The sequence below is a fragment of the Lutra lutra genome, chromosome 11, assembly GCF_902655055.1.
Source record: "Lutra lutra chromosome 11, mLutLut1.2, whole genome shotgun sequence".
NCBI classification, from domain to species: Eukaryota; Metazoa; Chordata; class Mammalia; order Carnivora; family Mustelidae; genus Lutra; species Lutra lutra.
Genome location: NC_062288.1, coordinates 21,408,244 through 21,420,908, shown reverse-complemented (window position 1 = coordinate 21,420,908; position 12,665 = coordinate 21,408,244). Strand labels below are relative to the sequence as shown.

At 38.6% G+C, this 12,665-nt stretch overlaps 1 protein-coding gene across 3 annotated transcripts in view; it reads right to left on the bottom strand.

Moving 5' to 3' along the window:
• Positions 1-739: 739 nt before the first annotated feature.
• Positions 740-12,665, bottom strand: part of RELN (reelin) — a 518,586-nt gene continuing 506,660 nt past the window's right edge. Inside the window, exons 62-65 of one of the 3 annotated variants that reach the window (XM_047695315.1) lie at positions 12,308-12,505; positions 11,579-11,677; positions 7,139-7,144; positions 740-1,853 (exon numbers count right to left, since the gene is read on the bottom strand). In XM_047695315.1, the coding sequence (XP_047551271.1) occupies positions 1,757-1,853; positions 7,139-7,144; positions 11,579-11,677; positions 12,308-12,505 (400 nt within the window). In that variant the 3' untranslated portion in view covers positions 740-1,756. Of the gene's footprint in view, positions 1,854-7,138; positions 7,145-10,282; positions 10,972-11,578; positions 11,678-12,307; positions 12,506-12,665 lie in introns of those variants that run through there. The other 2 variants (XM_047695316.1, XM_047695317.1) reach the window with 2 other exon arrangements.

The following is a 12,665-nucleotide window of genomic DNA, read 5'->3' as shown; positions in this document are numbered from 1 at the left end:
AAATAAATAAAAAATGTTTTAAAAAAATCAACAACTAATATACAATAGTTATAAACATTCTTGGGCCAAATACCGCATTTAATTATAAAAAATATCATATGTTAAATTAGGCAGAGAAAAGAAGGTCTTGTATCTCCAAAGCAATGATTCACAATGGATTTGATACGAGGCTCAAAATATAGTTTAGCTAGACTTCTCAGAGGGATCATCCTTCATCATTTCCCTGTTCAATGAGAAATACTACTGCCATCTATTACACTGTTACCAGATATTTTTTTTGATCCCCTGAGAAATCAATACATTCCACACTACCCACATACTTTTTATTGTGTAGACATTAGAAGCAGGAAAAATGACTCAATTACCATTTTTATTGTCAACACATAACAGTGCCTGTCACATAGCAAGCAATCAACAAACCTTTGCTGAATGAATGCGCAAGTACTTATTATGAGTCAGGCATGTTAGCAGCTAACAAAATTCTCAGAAATTCAGTAATTTTCAGAATTCTCTGTTGGCTGTTCTTGGTTTAATGAGAATGATTAATAGGAAAAGCTGAATAAGAGAAATACAGCTCAGTTGAAAGTGTAGCTTCCTAATAGTTACTAACAATGACGAAACAAAACCCCAGAAAATATATGAGATACTACTGTTCTTTCCAAGAAACTGATCCGGCTTACAAATCCTACACAAAATTTAATTAAATAAAAAAAATGAATAAAGACAAATGAGCCTCAGGTGGCTTATGGACATAATTTTTATTTAAGCATGGGCTTTTAGCTTGGCTCACCCTAGAGGACAACCTTTCAGTTAGGTTAATAGAGAGTTCAGGGCTAACGGGGCCATTATAATGTTGCTGGTGTTGGTACAGCTTCATCAGAAGGTATGCGTATGACCCGCAGGAAAAACAATCCACGAAGAGAACACAATGAGAACATCCACTGTTTTACAAATCACTCTGTTACCACAGACACGAAATGGCAGTTACTGTTAGTAAATCAGCCACAGAACACTTTAAAAGAACCTTTAGACAAGGAGCTGGGAACTTTGTGGGAAATAGGGTTTTCATCCACAATTTTTAAGTAGAAAATATTTCAAGGTCAAGCATTTTTTCTTATCCACAAAACAACGCTAAACCAACATACATTTTAAGGAGTAGATTAAAGGAGATACAATATCTTTACAACTATCTTCTTGAGTAGGTATCTCAACGAATTTTCTGCAGAATATAAGTAGCCCGAAATTCAGCAGCAAAATATTGCAACGTAACAAGTAAATACAGTGTCAATGTGTTATACTGTAGAAGAGAATACATAAAGGAACAAACGATGATAATTTAATCATAGAAAACATGATAAAGAGCTGAAATACAGTCCACTTAAATAGCTTTGTGACCAAGAATGTTAAATTCTGTACTAAATGCCATTTTAAACATAAAAATCTCTTAAATTTTTGTGCTTAAACTTTTTTCTGTTAAACTATCTCTTATTTTTAATACTGCCACTGTAACTGATATTACAACAGATCACAATTTTCACAGACACAGCAACATGAAGACATTTACTTATGAGAAAATAAGTCACTTGTCATTAGTTCACAGTGTGGGAAAGTGGTGTACACTCGGTCGTGAGAAGGGCTTTCAGTTAGTCACCAAGTCCTTCACAAGAATTTTCCTGATATCAGATGCGGTGCGCGATTTAAAAGAACAGGAAGCAACACATCACATGTCGGAAGGAAAAACAAATGTTTTGATTCTTCATGGGTATCGTCTAAGTGACCTTCGTCTTCTGTTGTAGAAGTGCCTGAGCCCATGTTGTCGTGAAAAATTCATCATGTAATTTTGTTTGCGAGTGCTGTTCAAATCGGAAAGGATAGAGGCAGGGAGGCAAAGGAGAAAGAGCATGTAAGTCCCACCATGGAAAGCACAATCTAGTCTATGTTCTAAGTTACCCTGCTATTTGTCTGAAAATTGTCATTGTTAATAGGTCATGCTGGCAGTGCTACCCCAGGACAGGATAATTAAAGGTTGACACCTGTATTCACTGCCTTTGGCTTTGAAGAAATCCCCTTCTTTTCATTAGTGAGCTCCAAATAAGGAGGAAAAAAAAAAGGTAACTTATGTTGATTCACAGTGAAAGTGGATTGAAATTGTTTTGGTTTTTTGAATTTTATTCGTGACCTTTTTCTGAACACTTGGACAGATTTCATTTGAGAGGAAGTGGGTGCTGTACCCATCACCTTATTTGACACATCTTTAACAAGTAGGAAACATAACTTTAGCAAACTATCTCAGTCAAAGCTTAAAAAGCAAAAACTAAGTTGTTAGCTGAATCAGCTTGACCTTCCTATTTCATCAGACTCAGGTGCAAAATAAAGTAAGTTTTTCTCACGGCCGTCCACAAACAGTAAGCCTTTGGGGTCTAGAAACATACATAGTCTTATGAAAAAGACACTCCATTGGAAAAAAGATCGTAATAGACTAAGAAAGCGTAATTGTATAATTGTGCATGTGTGTATATATTTCCTCCACATACATACATACATACATACATTCATACTATACGTGAACTGATAAAAATACTGAAAATGGATTTTAAGAGTCTGTCAGAAACTGCACAATATTGGTAGAGAAAGCTATTAAAAGTTTTGGTATGGAAAATACACTTCATAAAGGATCATATCGACATCACTGAAAAGAATCTCACTCCTTTCACACACTGGCTTGAGTGACAACATATCTCTATATGGCATTAAAATGTGGTTTTGAAATGTGAGCCTATCAATATTTTTCAAATTCACTGAGTCTCTTCAGTGCTGTCTGGACACAGAGTTTTTTCCTCCTTAATTTCATGGAAACATAAAATGCTTCTGGAGTGGGATGTGCTGTGATTCCACTGTGAAGGTCAATATGACATGAACTTGAGGTTAGGATAAAGAGGATAAAGAGGAGGCAATGGGTGATTTTTGCACTGAGCAGCATATTCTGAGTTATTAATGATCAATATATCAGGCAAGGTGTCAAATGGTACTGTTTTACCTAGTATATTATGCTAACATTTGTAATATACAAAAACCTTTAAAATGAGGGTTTTATAGTTTGAGCATTAGAAAATTTATAATAAAATGTCTCAAAGGAAAATGACATAAAAAATGACATGATTCATATAAAGTGAATGTCATCAGATATGCTTAATCAAAAAGCAACAGCAACTCTACTGAAAACCTGATAAAAAGACAGACTCACAGTGATATATTTTATAAAATAAAATGAAGTGCTAATAACATTCTACTCTGGTTTTCTATTTTATCAAAGTGCAAGAAACAGGACACCCGAGTGGCTCAGTTAGTTAAGCATCTGCCCTAGGCTCAGGTCATGATCCCAGGGTTGAGGGATGGAGCCCCACATCTGGCTCCCTGCTCAGCGGGGAGACTGCTTCTCCCTCCCTCAGTCTTCCCCCCCACCCCAGGCTTGTGCTCTCTCTCTCTTTCTCTCTCTTGCTCACTGTCTCTTTCAAACAAGTAAGTAAAATCTTTTAAAAAAAGATGCTGGGAACTGGGGCTCCTGGGTGGCTCAGTCGTTAGGTGTCTGCCTTCCTTCCATTCAGGGCATGATCCCAGGAGCCTGAGATCGAGGCCGCATCAGGGTCCCTGCTCTGCGGGAAACCTGTTTCTCCCTCTGCCCCTCCCCCTGCTTGTGTTCCCTCTCTCGCTGTGTCTCTGTCAAATAAATAAATAAGATCTTAAAAAAAAAAAAAAGATGCTGGGAACTATAGAATGGCAGCTAGAAGATTTATCTTCAGTTGCTTTACTCTCCATCCTTTCTCCCCTGATACGACAGTTACATGTATCAAAAAAGTCACTGGTTTTAATCTCATAGTTGAAGATGAAATGAATTTATCCACTATTTACCATCTGCTGCAAGTACTAATTGCTGCTTAGGTACAAAAGAAGAGCAATGACCTTTTAGTCTTGAACTAATTAGTCTTGAAGGAATCAAGTGTTAGGAGAAAGAATCCTGTTACCTCTTTCATCACAAAATGCTGGGACTGGCACTAGCCATCTTCCTCCCAGCATGGTAGGTCACTTTGTAGCCCTTTCCTGTGTTATTATAGTGGCCCCTTAAACTAGCCACCTCATTTTCTATCCTTATGGAAAAAAAACACTGCTGCAAAGAGACCATGAGATCCTGAGAATGTATCACCGAACACATGATGGTATGCACGCGTGTGCATGTCTTCCCACATCCATAGGGCGCATTTGGCACACCAGTCTCAGTGAACATTCCCTCAAATGCTGGCTTTACCTTGGTAACAAGCCACTCACAGTCCTTTTGTCCATGGAGCCACATCTAAGCCAACTTAGCCAGATACTTCAAGTTCTCTAGGATTTCATCTTATTCTGTTTGTCAAGTCCTTTCTTCTACTACATTCCCATACAGACCCCTTATTCAAACTCACCCGGAACCTTTTCCATCTGTCTCTCTGGTCAACCCCTTACATCACTTCTTAAATTTCTACATTTTTTCCCCAAGTATCACCTTTTATGTATTACTCGCTGAAGGGATTTCCCCCCAACTTTCAACCCTCATAGTGCTCATCTTCTGCTTTGGCTGGAAATCAACTGTGTTCTTTTGGGGGAGTGGCCTGTCCCCCACTCCCCCCACCCCCACACCATAGAACTGAGCCTCCTGCCTCACCCGTGGGTGGTCAAGGCATGTCTGTTGAACTTTTGGTGACTTACTGATTGGACTCCTGTTGTAAATCATTACTCTTTAACTATAAAGAATAATTGCAAAGTTAAAGCAATGAAAATTATTCTGTTGAAAACACGTTTAAAGATATAAGGTACTCAAAGAGAATTTAAAATAGTTAAAATAGTTTACACAGAAAAAAACTCATAACACTCAAGATATTTAGTTATCCCAATGCAACCTTAATTGACATGAAAGTGACCTCAGTACATGGGAACAAAGGAACATTCAATTTTTAACAAAAAGTGATGTGTGTGTTTAATGGTTTTAAATCAACTTCTCTAATAGAACGATTGACTCATTATCCTCCATCATTATATATAAGAAAATAAATATTAACGGGTTACAGATCTTTAATACCTTGACAGTCCAGCATGGAAGCTTATGTCTCATTTAGAAGGCATTTTGATTCATTGGATACCTTTTAATTTTGAATACATTTAAATATCAGCAGCATATCTTTGGATCCCTGCAAATGCTGATGCACACGTGTGTTTGCTATAGATGCCTCGTGTTTCTCCAGTCACATTAAAAATGGCCACATTTTCAAAGCATTTTTGAAACTAACTAGTACTTTCATATGTAAAATATAAGTATTTCTGGAATCTGTTAGGTCAGAATCTAAAGAAGCAGGTTTCTCCAGTTCAAAAGGTTTTAAAATCAAGCACTGTGGGAAAGAGGCGGAAACTGTCTGCCTCTTAGGCCATTTAATAAACTGATGTCATTAAACAGGAATTGTGGCTTCTACAATGTCTAACTTACAGGACTGGGCAATCTTAAACAAGCTGAAATAGCTCATGTTTACTTATTTATTTATTTTTTTGGTGGAGCCTGTTTTTGTCCCTGATACAATGTAGATATATAGTTATAGAAAACCCTATAACCAAACTAGTAACAGGTGTGATGGAATTAAGATTTGTTTTTCCAGCGCAGTTAGAGGGGAAAGTAATTTTTTATTTTAAGTCCAATGCAGGTAGGTAATGTTTATCCCAAGGCATATCAACTACACTCCTTGACCTGTTGACTTGCTCTGGCTGTGCACAGAACTTGGTCCATTTTTAAATTCTCCTATTGATAGTCCTTGAAAGAAGGGAGAATGAACACCAGTGGCATCTTGGAAATGCTAACTTAAATGTCCATTATCGCTGAGTGAGTTTAGGGACTTAGATGATATGGAAATATAAGATACTTCTTCTTTTCTGCAGGGGAAATGTGGATATTCCAAGAATTTTCAAGAATGACTGGGCTCTTTTGAACTGTTACTCACTAAAGCCACTATCTTAGGTCATTAATTATTATGAAAAAAATCCAGTTGATTTTGAATGGATTCTAATGGAAATGGGAAAGACAGAGACTTGGTGGAAGTAATTTGAGCTCATAGAAGTGTAGGTATTTTTACTGATATGTAATTAATTTACTTATTACCAAAACATATGATGCAATAAGTAACACCTCAGATGAATGCAGAAGTAAGAATTCAGGGGACTGTCACATCTTCCAAAGAAATATTGGTGAGGGTCAGATGAGGAGCTGCCGTTCAAACTAATCAATGAAACTCCCCTGCACAGAGGATGCTCGATATTTCATTTTCAAGACCATGCATTTTCAGGAAGTCTTCACAGAAATAAGTGTAGGCTCATGTTATCCCACAAATGTTGAAGATTTCATGTTTATTTTCTCTGCTCAGTGGGAAAGAGAATATCTGGTAACGTGTACTCAGGGAGTTGCAAGGACTAAATGGAAACTTTTAGCATAAGATGTGGATGATTAATAAATGAAAATCATTTTAACTTCTTTCCTAAGTCTAAAAGTATTTCCATTAGAGGACAAATGCAACTATGTATTAAAGAGGGCAAATCTTACCTAAGGATAGGCTCTAGAACTCACAAATATTTTAAAGTCCACTACTTTTTGCCAATTCACTTATTTAGAATAGAATTAAAAAGTCAAGTTACCCTCATGCATCTCCAGCACAATAGATCTTTTGAAAGACATTACATTTAATCAGAGCCCCTAGGTCTTTGGCACAGATTTCCAGATTTCCCTTCAAAACAAGCTTATAAACTATGAGCACTTCAAAAGCACCTAATACAGTCCCAGGCATAGAGTCAAATTTGTCACCCAATGAAGCAAGGATGATTAGCGCTCTGTCTACGTTGTTGTGCCCAGTATTTGCGTGTACATTAAAGAATCGCCACAAGGTTGCTGAACGCTGAGTTAACTTGATATAGGTTTCAAATGTCCCAGTATATCTCAGTATCATATATAACTTTGTTTTCACACTATATCTTTTTAATTGCAAAGGTCTTCGACAACACTTCTGTTAACGTAGGTAACACTGATGAAACTATTAGTCTATGGTCACCCAGAATTAGTAAGAGGACTTACCTTACTCTAGTGGAAAACCAATGACAGCAAATAATGAAATATAACACAAGTTAAAAAATGTCTTTCAATGCATGCAGCACTGTGATTAGTCATAAAAGTCTGATCAGGTTTAGATGCAATATAGGATTTTTCATCTCTTTTGAAAATAAAAATTAAAGAAGTTAATTCTTATTCTTCGATACCTAATATATACATATATTTAACTTTTTAATGTAATGCAACATGCAATATTTGCTCATAACCGTATGTCAAGGTACATGTAGCTTAGTACTACATTTGGCATAAATGTTGCATATAAAGCATAAATATGAAAGTAGCAGTTAATAACTGACAATTTTGCTATCTGTTTTTTTCAATTATTCGCATTTTAGAAAATCCTTATTTCTGAATATATTTAGGAATGGGCTTTAAAAAATGCAGAAGTCCTCTACATCAGATAACACAGTCAAATTAATAAAGGATAAATATGCTTTGCAACAAATGTACTCTGCTTATTTCTAGAAATCATTTGTGCCAAAAATGACAGTATTTTGATAATGAATAGCATGAGGGGATGGTCATGATGGTACTCATATTTTAAAATCTGATAGATGCGTTTAAGACCATAGTTAGCAACATACTGGTTTTCATTCCCAGTAAATGTGGTAAAAATTCAATTCTTAGTAAATCAATTCACAAAGGCTCTTTACTGAGCAATATGCTTTCAAGGTACACATGCAAAAATTGGCCCACTTCATTATACACATGACAGGTTGTGACTTAAACACGTACACAAAAAAATGTGATGTGTGAATGAAATGCATAGTTGGGTGAGGGAGATTCTTAGGATAGAAGGATGAGTGCCCAACAGAAAAGATTAGAACCCCAAATTTTCTTTTATCCTAAGAAGAACCCCACCAGCATGGATCTTGTGAGGGGTCTGCCCAAGTGTGTTCACAAACATTTACTGAAAAATGTTCTATACTAGCAAGTGAATTCAGAGAAATTAGGTTTCTGACATGATTGTCAGTGACTGTGTTAGACTACATTGTTCAGACTACAGAATAAGGCTTTTTGGTAAGCTAGTGAGGCTGGAAGAAACTCATCTGTCAATTCAATCCATCTGTTTTATGCCAGAATAGTGGGGGCCAATCGTCACAAAGTGCTTTTCGTGGGCAGGTTTTATTGAAAAACATCACGAAAATGAAAAGATTTCACTCTCAAACAAGCATAAAGCATAAACTAACTTTGCTTGTTAAATGCTAAATGGTGCTTTTTATCTTCATGGTGTGGGGCCCGTCACTCCGTACATCCATATTTATGAAATACAAATCCTTGCATATGGAGCATGTTAGAATTACACCGCTAGATTACACATTTATTATGTATGTTGTCAATTTCGGATGCATTCCTAAACCCCGAAATATATTCAAAAGTGCTGAATTTGTTCTCATCGAACTCTTTTCTCTTCTTTGTTAATATGGGCAGTAGTGAGGTTAAACTCAAGATACCATGCGTGACCACAATTTTTTCTTTCTAGGGATTTTTAGCATGTGTCCTTAGTGCACATGCACAGAAGCAAAACTATGGTAATAAAGCTAGATTAAGGCCAGTCTGCACTCAGAAAAGAAAATATGTTCTAAAAATGTAATGGTTTTCCAACCATTAGTTGCAAAAACATATTAGCAGCCCTCTTTGTGGTAGTCTGTTAGGGGAGGGCTTGTATCTCTTTTGATTTGTATCCCAGTCTCCTCTCCCATCCACACTTGAGGAGTTAGCCATTCTAGTTTATGTAACTAAATGTTATCATATAAAAGCATAGTGAATTTGAGGATATTTTGAAATATTAGGGATATATGGGCGTATTCTATTTCTAAATATACATCCACTGTAGCAAAATTATAATTGGTAATATTTGTGAATCATGAAATGAACCTTGGATAGTTTCTTTGTGCCTCATTTGGTTGAAAGACACTCTGGACAATTATTGTGTTTTATTTTTCTGAATTTTCTGGACCTTTCTTTTTTATTTTAAGCTCACCAAATGAATAACTTGAAGTAATTATTCTACAGAGCTTCAACAGCATATTAATTAGTAAATGCCTTAAAAGTTTTGACTCTTCTGAAAAGAAGTACTTTTAAAGGGTACAGTGGTATATGGAGAAATGTTAAATCCTAAGACAAGAGCAAAATACCACAAAGATAGTTCTGAAAATATAATTTCTCTGTATTGGTATTTCTCTCCCCCCCCAAAAAAAGAAAGAAAACCAAGTGACTCCTTTAATTTTAACAAGTTTTAAAAATGTCATTAAAGAGATAATATTTCCTTCTAAAATTACATGTGTATTATATAAAAATAAAATTATATGGTGATATATGTGAAGCTATAATTTTTATATTATTCACTGAAAGTATTCATGTGTGCCGATGCTCTTTCCTCACTCAAAATGTTTCAGTGTCCTGAAAGTCTGAGAGAATCGGGCAGAGTAAGAGCAGAAAGGTGCCTGGTAAGTGATAGATTCTTGAAAGTACTAAAAGTCTGGAGATGGATTGAAAGTGAAGTCTTTACAAATACAGATTATTTCTCCAGAAAAATATGGGAAACAATAGGTATGATTGATAGGATAGATTCCAGAGAATCTGAACTTGATTCTTCCAGTAATGTCATGATGCTGGCGGCTGCTTCTAAAAATTAATACCAGCACCAGGTATTCCTGAACAGGGAACAAAGAACAGAGTTCTGCTTCAAAGTTGCAAAGGGGTTGTTTCATACCAGGGCAAGATATTTGCACAGCTGAGCCCACTTGCTCTTTAACTCTGTCTAGGGAAGGGTATGACAGTGATGATAAGCCTCTGAAATCTGAAACTGATCACTGAAATTGCTTGGCTGGGGGGCAGAAGAACTATCTACTCACACCCATGCTATGCCTACCCCAGGGTGTATTAGCTGCCTTCTCTTGAGGACTGTCAGGTTTTGAAGTTTCCATAGGAGTTGGTAATGCTTTGTCAGGCACAGGAAGCCCCATTAATGTAAACTGACTTGGCGAGAGACGTGAAAGACAGAAAGTGTTTATTGACTCTAACTCCGATTCTCAACCAGTTTATTAGAATCACCCGAGGTGCTTTTATAACAAAGACTGACGCTCAGGTCCCACTGTGGATCAGTTTAAATCATCTTCAGGATGTTTCCTTCCCCAAGCTCCCAAGTGATTCTGGTGTTGGATCAGACTAAGAAGCACTGCTCTGAAGGGCGAGTAGTTAGGACAGAAAGGCTCTGGGGCTGGTTTTTGGGTCTATTTGGACACATTTCTGGCTTTACCATATGTAGATATGTATTCATTTTAGAGCCCAGGTATTCTCCTGGAAGCATGTATTCTGAGGAAGTCAGTGTCTCAGTAAAACTCAGCCTCATAAAGATCCAAATGAGTGTGGACTTTTATTTTAAACTTCAACTTTGTCTTGTGGAGGCAGAGCCCAGCAAGTTGTCCAAAGCAGCAGAGCGCACAGTGGGGGCTTGTGTGTGGACCAGGTTGTTCTTGGATTTGGGGGTTGATATGGATGCCATGCAAGCAGGTGCCTCAGTGAAAACTAAGACAAGGGCTAACTCAAGACTGGAAAATTCAGCTCATGGCTATGATTGAAAGAAAACAAATCTGGTAGTTTGCCTACCAATCGATCATTTAAGTTTGCTTTCAAAATGACTGAAATCAGCCAAAGGACTGATTTCATTTTCGGTTTGGTAAACAGAATGAACATTTGAACCTATCTACCGAGAAGATTCGCCTCTCCTTGCCAACCACTTGGAGCCATCAGTCCGAACCCGTCGAGACATAAGCATTCCAGTTCTACAGGAACTAGATTGTTAGAGAAAAAGCAAGTCATCTCTCTGCGGAACAGTTAACCCGGCTAGGCGAGAGCGGTGCCAAATTTATCATACAGGAGAAACCACAGGGGAACACCTTCCACATGCTTGGTGCGGGGGTTGGTCAGGGGGACTCGGAAACCACAAATTCCTTGCTCTGGTGGCAACTGTGGCATTTCACAGAAGAATGCCTTGGGATCTGTGGCTCAGACAGGTGTTTGTAACTGGGCGCCTTAGCTAGAAATAGACCCCTTCTCTGTTCAGGACATCATGCCATTTTATAAGGCAACCCAGATGTGACAAGGACATTGTTTCCCATTTATCTCGAGACTTTTGTGTCACCCAATTTCACTAATATGGTCGAATCTGCAGACACGTCTTTTGCTTATTGAAGTTTTCTAAGGCAATTAAATTGTTTCGGGACTTTCCTACTTCAGGTTGACTCGAGCTACAAATAGCATTTGTGGAAAGGGCGAAGACCAAAGTCTCCTGGGTGCTTCTTATCAGGAACGGCTGTTACTGAATTAAGAAGCATGCCATAGCAAAAGAATATCAGACCTTCCCGAAATGGACAAGGGAGCTATCTATCAGATACTCACAGGACGACCTCCACATGGTCCAAAGCCCATTGATCATGACCTGTTCCGTTGTGGCGAGGTTGCCACCAGCGCAATAAAACTCCTTTCATCCGTGCCTCCCTGGGTCACAGAAGGACAAAGAGGTTACCCGCTAGAAGACAAACTTCTGGTATGCCATTTCCAGACCTCGAAGGTAACAGGCCCGTCTAACTCAACATGACTGAGCATATGAATTCGGATTTGCTTAGTTCACGGTACCCTTTTGAGCAGTATTAAATTTCATTGGCGACTCAGGGACCTGGAATCCGTTTCCCTCTCCCTCCCGGCTTCTCCTCGCTCCAGCAGCAGCTGGAAAAGCTTTGAATTTGGTCCATGTCTGGGCCATGCCTTCTGCGTGAGAGGTGCTGAGCTAGAACTGGGGTGCGGTGCTCAACCAAAGGAACCCCATTGCCTAGCCTCAGAAAACCTGCAGAAGAGTGCACCCACAAAATTAAAAACGTTCTTCTCTAAAAGACTAGAAATCCCCACCAGAGAAAGGGAAATCAGCAAAAAGCGCCCCTGCATTTAGTTGTTAGGTTCTCTTCCCTCTTGAGCCCTGCACCCCGACCCTGTGCCTCACAGGGAGCAGCGACACAACTCTGTGGATCTGGGCTCCTCAGGGTTCTGCCGCCACCTGCTTGGGTGGGGTCGGCACAGTAACCTCACGCTCCGAGCTCCATCTCACGGATTCCTGGCAATCGGGCCACTTACAGGGGCACGTTGTAGGACACCCTCTGCGCCTGTGTGAAGTCCTTGGGCTGGTGCTGCGCGATGACATGCCACGTGATGCCGTTGTTGACGCTGTACTGTAGTAGCACTGCCTTGTCCACGGCGTGCGGGCCGCTCACGTCGCTGTTGCAGCTGTCCGTCTGGGATGTGCTCCCAATTTGCAGAACAAACATGATTTTGCTGCAAATACAGGTAAATGCATGTCAGGGAGTAGTAGAAGAGTTCTAGTTTTTTATTTTTTTTTTTTAAACCTTTCCTGATCCTAAAGTCCATCATTTCTGAGCTCAGAGAGTAGAAATGGAAGCATCCCGCCTTAGGACTAAGGCATGTAAATAAACTA